Here is a 12,130-nt window from a genome sequence, read left to right on the forward strand (position 1 = left end):
AGCCGCGAACATCTGGGTGCTTTGTTTGATTGCCTGGCACTTCTCCCCGCTCGCCCGTTCTGGCTGCCAAAGGGCCTCACCCCTCCCCTGCAATCTGGCAGATCTCCATTTGGAAGGGCAGCTGGGGAGAGCGTGGAGGGGAGGACAGCGGCCTACAGCTGTTTGGGAACAGTCCCCCACCCTTACGGTGCCATTGTCTTTCCAAAGCATCCTTCGGCCGTCTGCTGTGCCACGCATCCTTGCTCATTCCCTGGGACTTTGGCACTGTTGCAGGGACCCCTGTCCACGTAAAAACCCGAGGTGACGAGATCAGATTCACAGTCTGATAGAATCACACCATGACTTCACAATGTTTCTTTGAGTCCCCGTTGGGGAGAAAAGCAAGGTATGAATATAGCAAGAAATAAACTCCCAGCGTACCGTCCAGTTAGTCCTTGGGGGCTGGGTGGAGATCTGGACTTCACTTTCCCCTCGTCTAGTCCGGCACTAACCACTACACCACACTAAGGTCTCTCAGGCAGCAGATTCCTGTGGTTTGGGAAAGGTTGCCCTTCTGTGTAAGCCCGTAGCCGGGATTCTGTGGCTTGTGGGGCAATTTTTTTTCTGGTGGGGCTGAAGCTCTCAGTGCAGAACTAAAAGCCATTTAGTCAACAGAAAGCTGTCACCAGGATAGATCTCTAAACTGCAAACTGTCGACCACTTTAGATGACAGTTCTCAGCTGCTGCAAGTTCTCAGCTTCTGCCAGCCTGCTGCAAGTTCTCAGCTTCTGCCAGCCTGAGCAACAATTCTGAGAACAAGCCGGCAGGTGGGGGTGAAGACTTCTGTAGTCAAGAAAGTGAACACTTAGGCATAACAACTCTGTTAAAGGAGACCAGTTTCTTGACATACAGTTAGAAGGGATCCTAGAGGTCACCTACTCCAACCTCCTTGCTCAGTGCGGGAATTAGTCAACTGCAGCACCCCACTCTGCTTAAAGATGTGCACGCCTTTTAAAAAATGTTTTAAAATGATTGGGAAGAAACATTTACAGGAGGAATTCTTGTGGGGCTGTGCCTTTGAGAAAGGGGGCAGGGGCCCCATAAGCCCCGCTGTAGCTACAGGCCTATCCAGCACACATTCAAGATGTATTCATACATGCATTGATAAAGGCCGAATTTTGGCACCCATGTGCGATTTTGCTTTTCAGGATACTGGTTTTGTGTGTCTTGAGGTACACTGAATCCCAAAAGCTCTGGGAATCTTATTTAGCCAGTCATCCATCTTCTATGCACTGTAAGCACACTTGTAAGCTTTTCATCGCCTCCTTGAGGACTAGAAACCAGTTTTCCTGTGTGTATTGATGAAGCCAGCGACGAAAGCCACTCCTTCAGAACTCTCTGCTCCTTTTTGCAGGCATGACAGCGATTCCATGCGCCTGTCTGGGCATCTTCCTGGGGGGCCTCTTGGTCAAGAAGCTGAGCCTCTCTGCCCTCGGAGCCATCAGGATGGCCATGCTCGTCAACCTGGTGTCCACGGCATGCTACGTCTCTTTCCTCTTCCTGGGCTGCGACACGGGGCCCGTGGCTGGCGTTACTGTTCCCTATGGAAACACGTGAGTATCAACAGAGACCAGAGCAAAAGCATCCCCATTTGACCTCCAATTCTGTTTCCATATGGACTGTGAAGAAATGTATTTTTTTCCTTTGGAAGCAGAGATGAGCAAAACCTTCCCTTTTTTTTTTAAACCCCCCCCCCCCCTGGGCAGATAACAGGCTGGGAGGGAGAAGTCAGTTCAATTGCTTTCCAGGATCACCTCAGCTACCTCTTCAGAAATGCTAGTGGGTCTAGCTAGAGATGATAGGAGGGTCCCCTTCAAGCAGGGAACAGAGATTTGGAGGTGTTAAATACTAGAGAAACTTCAGGAAGGAACTCCTGGAGATCTCCAGGAAAAGCCTCTTTGACCCGGGTTGACCTGGTCAGTGAGTGGGGAAAAGATAGGTGATAAAACTCAGGGGAGCAAGGAGGAAAGTCTCTTTGGTGCTGAGTCTGGAGGAGGTGGCCATTAACCATGTGCTGGCCTGAAGAGCTAGAGGAAGCTTCAAGGTAGGAGAACTCTGTAGAGATCTATAACTTCCTAAACTAAGGAGCCTGTCCTATGATTTAACATTAAATGGGGCATGCCTAGAGAGAGGAACAGAGGAACTGTGTTTTACCCATTGCTCTTGAATTCCTTTCTCAGTCTGGTGCTATGCTACAAGTATGCTTGTGAACATTTTCTTTTTAATAAATACTTTAAACTTTCGATGCTGGTAGTGCTTTAGACTTGCACCGTCTTGGACATGCTATTTTAAAAAGAGTGCCAGGGGGAAGGAAATCAGTTGTCAAATGGCTATTCCTCCGAGGGTGCACAAGGCAGTAAAAGCTCCCCGTGGTGGGCAGTGGGAGACACAGAGGCAAGGCCTCAGAACTTGGAAGGAAAGCTGGGAGTCCTGACCCTTCTGGCAGGCAGTTCCTACAAAGGACAGGTGGTGGTGGCGGGTTACCCAGGATTGAGAGAGAAAAGCCTCTCCAGGTGCTGGGGAAACCTTGGAAGGCAGGGTGGAACAGGGCCTGCAGGCCAGATCGGGACTGTTCTGCCAGATGGGCATTTCTCTTTGCCTTTACTCCCAAACTAGAGGGCTCGTTGTTTTCGAGTACCCGTACTACGTTATCCTTTAATCATCCACTTTCCATGTTTTTCCTCGCTTTGCTCCAATGTTTCCCCAATCAAACTTTGCTAGGATATTTTTTTGGAAGTACATTGTCCAAGCATGTTTTGCAGGGCTGCCTGCATGGAAATCTCCGCACCCACATCAGCATCATGTTCCTTCTGTCAGCTCCTTATGGCCCACCGTTCCCACCCCCATGCCACCAGAGGGCTTGGGGGGGGGGCTTTATAAAAATTATTAATTGCCATTGCTTTGTATCATAATACGGTCATACGTTTGTCTGAATAACCAGCTTTATTTTCTAAGTCTCCCTCTGGCCCTTTTTGTTGCAAACGTTTAAAGGGAAAGGTGCAGGCAGCTTTTGTCCAGGCAAAATGGCTGGTACAGGGTGGGAAGGCACCGCTCAGCTGACTGTGCAGCTGCTCCATTGGTGCTGTGAATGGCTCTGCATTTAGAGAAGTGGCGAAAGGAACCCTTGCTGTGTGGATGTCTCATTAACTGTATTTGAATATTTTTTTTTCATTTTTACAATGCACCCCTGGTGTTTTTAAAGCAAGAGTGTGCGATGGCAATACGTGAAGTAACTAAAGAACCCCAGTCAGTCTCCTGCACAACTCATAAGAACATAAGAGAAGCCAATGTTGGATCAGACCAGTGGCCCATCCAGTCCAACACTCTGTCACACAGTGGCCGAAAACACCAGGGGCCATCAGGAGGTCCACTGGTGGGGCCAGAACATTAGGAGCCCTCCCACTGTTGCCCCCCCCCCAAGCACCAAGAACACAGTGCATCACTTGCCTCAAACCGAGAGTTCCTATAAGAACATAAGAGAAGCCAATGTTGGATCAGGCCAATGGCCCATCCAGTTCAGCACTCTGTCACACTGGCCGAAAACACCAGGGGCCATCCAGAGGTCCACCGGTGGGGCCAGGACACTAGGAGCCCTCCCACTGTTGCCCCCCCCCAAGCACCAAGAATACAGAGCGTCACCTGCCCCAGACCGAGAGTTCCCATAAGAACATAAGAGAAGCCAATGTTGGATCAGGCCAGCGGCCCATCCAGTCCAACACTTTGTGTCACACAGTGGCCAGAAATACCACGGGCCATCAGGAGGTCCAGCAGTGGGGCCAGGACACTAGGAGCCCTCCCACTCTTGCCACCACCCCCAAGCACCAAGAATACAGAGCATCACTTGCACCTGACTGAGGGTTCCGATAAGAACATAAGAGAAACCAATGTTGAATCAGGCCAGTGGCCCATCCAGCCCAACACTCTGGGTCACACAGTGGCCAGAAATACCAGGGGCCATCAGGAGGTCCAGCAGTGGGGCCAGGACACTAGAAGCCCCCCCCCCAAGCACCAAGAAGACAGAGCATCACTTGCCCCAGACTGAGAGTCCCTATCTATACCTTGTGGCTAACAGCCACTGATGGACCTCTGCTCCATATGCTTGTCTAATTCTAACCCATTCCTTGCCCTAAACAATTGCTTAGAAGAGGAGAGTTGAGGGGGGGATGGGCCGGCTGTTTGTTCTTCTTACCCAGTCTTGATTTCCTCCTTTCTCTTTCAGCTCTGCGCCAGCCTCGGCCTTGGCCCCAACTACCGCCTGCAATAAGGACTGTAAATGCCAAACTGATTCCTTCACTCCAGTCTGTGGGGCCGACGGGATCACCTACTTATCCGCCTGCTTTGCTGGCTGCACTAGCACGGTAATCCCGGATCCCCTCTCCCCTACTCTCTAGCCCTGCACACGAGTGACAGGGAACAACAGTACAGTCTGTGGACAGTATACACTTGATTGTTCCTTCTACATTTGTTGGATAATTCTCATGTTAAGTTTAGGGGGTCTGGTGGGCCTTGTGGGAAGCTGGGGGGCGGTACCATCAGCAATAGCAGGACACCACTTCTGGGGAAACCCCGGAAGTGATGCCAGTCCTCTCTAGGAATCACCGAAAACTCTGTGGTTTTACCATAGTGTTTTCGCTACTTTCCACGTTCTTCCCGGAAGTGACATCATGCTGTCTCTGATGGTGATTCCCTCCCCCCCATTGGCCAATGGAGTGCCAGCCAGCAACAGCTACTGGGGACAGGAGATCTCTGGCCTTTGGCAAACCTAGTTATGATCAACGCATGTACAGCTGGAAGTATGACTGAAACCGCACATTTACCCAGGAACTGGTCCCCAGTTTTATTTGGTGCTCTGTTTCATTTGTTGAGAAGAAGAAAAAGAAGAAGAGATTGGATTTATACCCCACCCTTCACTTGGAGTCTCAGAGCGGCTTACAAACTCCTTTCCCTCCCCCTCCCTACAACAGACACCCTGTGAGGTAGGTGGAGCTGAGAGAGCTCTGACAGAAACTGCTCTTTTTCAAGGACAGCTGTGCCAAAGCTTGTGACTGACCCAAGGTCACATCAGCAGGTGCAAGTGGAGGAGTGGGGAATCAAACCCGGTTCTCCCAGATTAGAGTCCGCACACTTAACCACTACACCAAACTGGCTCTTTCTTACAAACAGGTATTCTCACATACACGCAGGCTGTACATTTGTTCACTGTAACATGTATGTATGTATGTATTTATTACAGTCACTAGACCATCTGTATACATGAAAATTATATTTAAAAACCTTCTTACATAAATAAAAACAAAACGCATAACATGAACAGAGTTCAAATCTGAGCCTAGTTATAGTACAGTTTCCATATCCTCATGATCAACACACAGAATCTAGCAACTTGGTAAGTAATTTTAGGACTGGTGTCAGATAGAAGGTATCTAAGCCTGGCTTTATTTGTGCAGCCAACAATCTTGTCCAGCAGAGGTGTAGTAATCTCCATTGGAGAAGGAAATGGCAACCCACTCCAGTATCTTTGCCAAGAAAACCCCATGGACAGTAACAAAAGGCTAAAAGATATGACGCCGGAAGATGAGCCCCTCAGGTCAGAAGGTGTCCAATATGCTACTGAGGAAGAGCAGAGGGCAAGTACAAGTAACCCCAGAAAGAGTGAAGCGGCTGGGCCAAAGCCGAAAGGATGCTCAGTTGTGGATGTGTCTGATGGTGAAAGGAAAGTCCGATGCTGCAAAGAACAATATTGCACAGGAACCTGGAATGTAAGATCTATGAATCAAGGTAAGCTTGACGTGGTCAAAAATGAGATGGCAAGACTGAACATCGATATCTTAGGAATCAGTGAACTTAAGTGGACAGGAATGGGCGAATTTAACTCAGAAGACCATTATATCTACTACTGTGGCCAGGAATCTCGCAGAAAAAATGGTGTGGCCTTTATAGTCAACAAGAGAGTGCAAAAGGCAGTACTGGGATACAATCTCAAAAATGACAGAATGATTTCTGTCCGATTCCAAGGCAAACCATTCAACATCACAGTAATCCAAGTCTATGCCCCAACCACTGATGCAGAAGAGGCTGAAGTGGACCGGTTCTATGAAGACCTACAACACCTCCTAGAACTAACACCAAAAAATGATGTCCTCATCATCATAGGGGACTGGAATGCTAAAGTAGGAAGTCAAAAGGTAACCGGAATAACAGACAAGTTTGGCCTTGGAAAGCAAAATGAAGCAGGGCAAAGGTTAACAGAGTTTTGTCAAGAGAACACACTGGTCATAGCGAACACCCTTTTCCAACAACCTAAGAGGCGACTCTACACATGGACATCACCAGATGGGCAACACCGAAATCAGATTGACTATATAATTTGCAGTCAAAGATGGAGAAGCTCTATCCAGTCAGTAAAAACAAGACCTGGAGCTGACTGTGGTTCAGATCATGAGCTACTCATTGCAAAATTCAGACTTAAACTGAAGAAAATTGGGAAAACCACGAGGCCATTCAGGTTTGACCTAGATCGCATCCCTGATGAATATACAGTAGAGGTGAAGAATAGATTCAAGGGTCTGGATTTGATAGATAGAGTGCCTGAAGAACTATGGACAGAGGTTCGTGACATCGTACAGGAGGCAGCAATCACCACCATACCAAAGAAAAAGAAATGCAAGAAAGCAAAATGGCTTTCTGATGAGGCTTTACAAATAGCAGAGGAAAGAAGGAAAGCGAAAGGCAAAGGCGAAAAGGAAAGATTTACCCAACTGAACGCAGATTTCCAGAGAACAGCAAGGAGAGATAAGGAGGCCTTCCTGAATGAACAGTGCAAAGTAATAGAAGAAAACAATAGAATGGGAAGGACTAGAGATCTCTTCAAGAAAATTGGAGAAATCAAGGGAGCGTTCCATGCAAAGCTGGCCATGATAAAGGACAAAAACGGTAGGGACCTAACAGAAGCAGAAGAGATTAGGAAAAGATGGCAAGAATACACAGAAGAACTATACAAGAAAGACCTCAATGTCCTTGACAAACACGACGGTATAATCACTGACCTTGAGCCAGACATCCTGGAATGTGAAGTTAAATGGGCCTTAGAAAGCATTACTAACAACAAAGCTAGTGGAGGTGATGGTATTCCAGCTGAGCTATTCAAAGTCTTAGAAGATGATGCTGTTAAAGTTCTGCACTCCATTTGCCAGCAAATTTGGAAAACGCAACAGTGGCCACAGGATTGGAAAAGATCAGTATACATTCCAATCCCAAAGAAGGGCAATGCCAAGGAATGTTCAAACTATCGCACAATTGCACTCATATCACACGCTAGCAAGGTCATGCTCAAGATCCTACAAGCTAGGCTTCAACAGTACGTGGATAGAGAACTACCAGAAGTACAAGCTGGGTTTCGAAGAGGTAGAGGAACGAGAGATCATATTGCCAACATTCGCTGGATTATGGAGAAAGCAAGAGAGTACCAGAAAAATATCTACTTCTGCTTCATTGACTATGCTAAAGCCTTTGACTGTGTGGATCACAACAAACTATGGCAGGTCCTTAAAGAGATGGGAGTACCAGACCACCTCACATGTCTCTTGAGAAACCTGTATAAGGGCCAAGAAGCGACAGTTAGAACCGGATACGGAACAACTGATTGGTTCAGCATAGGAAAAGGAGTACGACAAGGATGTATACTGTCACCTTGCTTATTTAATATATATGCAGAGTACATCATGCGAAATGCTGGCCTGGATGAATCACAAGCGGGAATTAAGATTGCTGGGGAAAAGATCAACAACCTCAGATATGCAGATGATACCACTCTAATGGCTGAAAGTGAAGAGGATCTAAAGAGCCTCTTGCTCAGAGTAAAAGAGGAGAGCGCAAAAGTGGGCTTGAAGCTCAACATCAAAAAAACTAAGATCATGGCATCCGGCCCCATCACTCCTTGGCAAATAGAAGGGGAAGTCGTGGAAGTAGTGACAGACTTCACGTTCCTGGGATCCCAGATCACCGCAGACTGTGACTGCAGCCATGAAATTAAAAGACGCCTGCTCCTTGGGAGGAAAGCGATGGCGAACCTAAACAGCATGATAAAAAGTAGAGACATCACCCTGCCAACAAAAGTCCGCATGGTCAAAGCAATGGTATTCCCAGTAGTCATGTATGGCTGCGAGAGCTGGACTATAAGGAAGGCCGAGCGCCGAAGAATAGATTCTTTTGAACTATGGTGCTGGAGAAGACTCTTGAGAGTCCCTTGGACTGCAAGAAGAACAAATCAGTCAATCCTCAAAGAAATCAACCCTGACTGTTCCCTGGAAGGCCAGATAATGAAACTGAAGCTCAAATACTTTGGCCACCAAATGAGAAGGGAGCACTCACTGGAGAAGACCCTGATGCTGGGAAAGATTGAAGGTCAAAGAAGACGGGGACGGCAAAGGATGAGATGGTTAGACAGTGTCACATTCCTCTTGCAGAGAACTATTTGCAAGCCCCTGTGAAAAATGCTGTCCAACTTTGTAAGAACATGGTTCCCCTTCCTACGATACATGTCAAACAGTGATCTCTTACCACACAACACACGCTATGCCACATGGCTCCACTTTTAACACAGCAAGCTTCTCGAGACCACAGTTGCAGAGTGCAGGGGGTTGGACTAGATGACCTGCAAGCTCCCTTCCAACTCTAACATTCTATGATTCTATGAAGACTGACACCTGTTCAATGGGCTTAGAAGGTTGTAACTTTGCTTAGGACAGCAGAAGCATGTTTGTTTTGCATGGCTCACCATCCCTCGTTAAAAAGAAAGGCCACCCCTTCTCTTCCTGGCTTTCCCACATCTTTTTAATCATTCTGGAAGGCAGGCAGCTTTTGAGGTTCATAATCCACCTCTGCAAACGGTTCCCCCCAACCCCGTGGTCTGTTCTTCTCCGGGCCTAACAGCAGAAGAATCGTCTGCGAGCACGGAAGCCCCCGTCAGGATGTGATTTGTGTCACAATAGCAAAGAAAAGGGATTCTCATCAGGCATCTTAAGAGGAACCTCGGTTTTCTGCAGACACCGCAACGGGGTGTTTGCAGGAGAGGGGAGCAGAGAGAGAGCCCATTGCTTTTGAAGATACTGCCGGAGCAGAGAACAGCGCTCCAATGCTGCTTGAGAAAGGAGGAGAGGAGGGGCCGGGGAGGAGATAATTGGATCTGGGGAGCTCCAGCGTTTGAGCAGAAGAGCGGCTTTGTTTTCTTTTAAGACCCCCACCTCCCTGGAAGAGCTTGACAACATGGAGTTCATTTTCGGTACGTGTTGCAATCAAGGCTGTGGCTCCCAAAGGATGCTGGGATATATGGAATCGCTTTAATTCCTTCTAGGGGGACTCATTTTAACCCGCTTGTCTGGAACTGTGAAAACTTCAGTAATTGAAAGTACAGACACGGAGAGAGAAACACAGCATGGCCAAATCCGCTGGTTGGGTCCAGGTCTGCTACCAGTCAGATATGTGCTATTGAGTTTCCTGCAAGGTAATTAATTCCCAGATGCACGGGGGCCTGGATCAGATTGGCATGGGGTATGTGGGGAGGAGGACGTCCTCTCCTGTGTCCCCATTACCACCAGCAGCATGTTGTTTTCCCAACTTGAACCATGCCCAGGGAGGGCATTATTTGCTGCTGCTTGGCAACTGGTGAGAGGGTTTGTGGGGCTTACTGCCACTTGCAGCACTATGTCACTTCTGGTGAAAGAGGAAGTTACAAAGGGTAGCTCTAGGAACTATCAGAAACTCTGTTGTAAAACCATAAAGTTTCCGGCAGTTCCTAGAACTACCCTTTGTCTCTTTCTGCGAGAACTCTGAATCCGCCTATTTGGTTCTTTCATCCTGGCTTTTGGCCAGAAGGCACTCCTGAGCTGATCCAGCAAAACTGTAGCTCCACGTGGGTTCTTGGCCGTGTGCCCGTTTAGACAAAGGATCCTTGCTTCTCTTTCCAAACAAACCAGGGACCTCTCCTCTCTTTATTCATCCAAATAATTTTTTCATTCTAACTTCGTGGCTTCCGAGATTTGGCCGCTTGCGGTTTTGTTTACAGCCTGTCTGTGCACGGAGCAAATGAAATCCTGAGCGGAACCAACGGGACCAACAGTTTCCTATAACCAGATACGATGTACTCCAGACTTTAAACAGAAACAGGAAAACACAGTTCTCCCCCGTAGGCAGTCCAATTTCTTTCCCAAGAGAAGTGCAGTCCTGCAGCCCGAATAATGTGGGCATACAGAGTTACTCTCTCTCGCTACCTTTGGCACCACTTAATTCACTTCTGATTTGCTGCTCTGCGTAATTTATTCTTGGGAGGGGCTCAAGCACTGAAAATGGTGTTCGGCCACCCAACCGGCTTTCGGCAGGTTCCCAAAGCATTCCCCCCACTCTGCCAAGCAGACATTTCTGTCCAAAGAGAAACCGGTGAATTCTGCATAACATCTTTTGAACTCAGGTCCCCTTCTAAACGTACTCCATCTCTTAAGCCCTTCAGCCCAACGACAGTTGTCTCTTTGGTGTGTGAGCATGCAGAGTCCTTGACGACAGCAATAGGCATGTAGCCCACCATTGTCTGTCTACATATCAGAAGAAGAAGAACTGTGGCTCTCTGTGAACTGGGGCGGTGGTAATCCAACATTAAAAGAGAGCTGGAATCCAGCAAATTCCCTCGTCCAGCTAAGGAAGGCACTGGAGGGTTTGGTTGACCGCCGGGGTCTGTTGCCCTCCTCCAAGTATAACTGTTTTCCTCCCTATTGTTGTAAATAGTCAAAAAATTGTTTAATACTCAGACTATTTGATGGATCTTGCTCTATTGGAAAGAAGAGATTTCTTCGCTTTTTTAAAAAAATACTTTATTCTAAGGGAAAAGGTACACGGGATTGCTACAAATTAACAAAACACTAAGAGCTACATTTCTAAGCTTCTTACAGACAAGACAAGCACACACGTAATGGAGATTTCCTCCTTCTTCTTGACCCCTAGAAAGGAAGTCACCTGGAACAAATGACCAATCTGCATCAAAATAGAAGTTACTTTTCCCGGGCAAATCCCCCATTGGCTTAGTGCCAGGTATCCCTTCCAGGTCAGTCTAAACAATAGCAAACTAGGAATACAAGTTAACCCTATAATGACTGAATCAGACCTTGTAAACACATACATTTCCAACACCAAACTGGTGTACAGAGGCTACAAAGGTCTCGTGTTATTCCTTTTTGGAACCCTTTTAAAGTTAATTTCCCCTTCTCTGGGTCCATTTTGGGTAACATGCTCTACATACAAAGTATCTGCCATGCAAGGACTCTGAATCCGCCTATTTGGTTCTTTCATCCTGGCTTTTGGCCAGAAGGCACTCCTGAGCTGATCCAGCAAAACTGTAGCTCCACGTGGGTTCTTGGCCGTGTGCCCGTTTAGACAAAGGATCCTTGCTTCTCTTTCCAAACAAACCAGGGACCTCTCCTCTCTTTATTCATCCAAATAATTTTTTCATTCTAACTTCGTGGCTTCCGAGATTTGGCCGCTTGCGGTTTTGTTTACAGCCTGTCTGTGCACGGAGCAAATGAAATCCTGAGCGGAACCAACGGGACCAACAGTTTCCTATAACCAGATACGATGTACTCCAGACTTTAAACAGAAACAGGAAAACACAGTTCTCCCCCGTAGGCAGTCCAATTTCTTTCCCAAGAGAAGTGCAGTCCTGCAGCCCGAATAATGTGGGCATACAGAGTTACTCTCTCTCGCTACCTTTGGCACCACTTAATTCACTTCTGATTTGCTGCTCTGCGTAATTTATTCTTGGGAGGGGCTCAAGCACTGAAAATGGTGTTCGGCCACCCAACCGGCTTTCGGCAGGTTCCCAAAGCATTCCCCCCACTCTGCCAAGCAGACATTTCTGTCCAAAGAGAAACCGGTGAATTCTGCATAACATCTTTTGAACTCAGGTCCCCTTCTAAACGTACTCCATCTCTTAAGCCCTTCAGCCCAACGACAGTTGTCTCTTTGGTGTGTGAGCATGCAGAGTCCTTGACGACAGCAATAGGCATGTAGCCCACCATTGTCTGTCTACATATCAGAAGAAGAAGAA

At 47.5% G+C, this 12,130-nt stretch overlaps 1 protein-coding gene across 1 annotated transcript in view; it reads left to right on the forward strand.

Annotated features, from left to right (window-relative positions):
• LOC107111094 (solute carrier organic anion transporter family member 3A1-like) overlaps positions 1 to 4,430 on the forward strand; it is a 151,843-nt gene extending 147,413 nt beyond the window's left edge. The window contains exons 6-7 of the mRNA XM_015412013.1: positions 1,394 to 1,592; positions 4,259 to 4,430. Of these exons, the coding sequence (XP_015267499.1) occupies positions 1,394 to 1,592; positions 4,259 to 4,430 (371 nt within the window). The remainder of the gene's footprint in view (positions 1 to 1,393; positions 1,593 to 4,258) is intronic.
• The last annotated feature ends 7,700 nt before the right edge of the window (positions 4,431 to 12,130 follow it).

The sequence above is a fragment of the Gekko japonicus genome, unplaced genomic scaffold (genome assembly GCF_001447785.1).
Source record: "Gekko japonicus isolate JY-2015 unplaced genomic scaffold, Gekko_japonicus_V1.1 scaffold864, whole genome shotgun sequence".
NCBI classification, from domain to species: Eukaryota; Metazoa; Chordata; class Lepidosauria; order Squamata; family Gekkonidae; genus Gekko; species Gekko japonicus.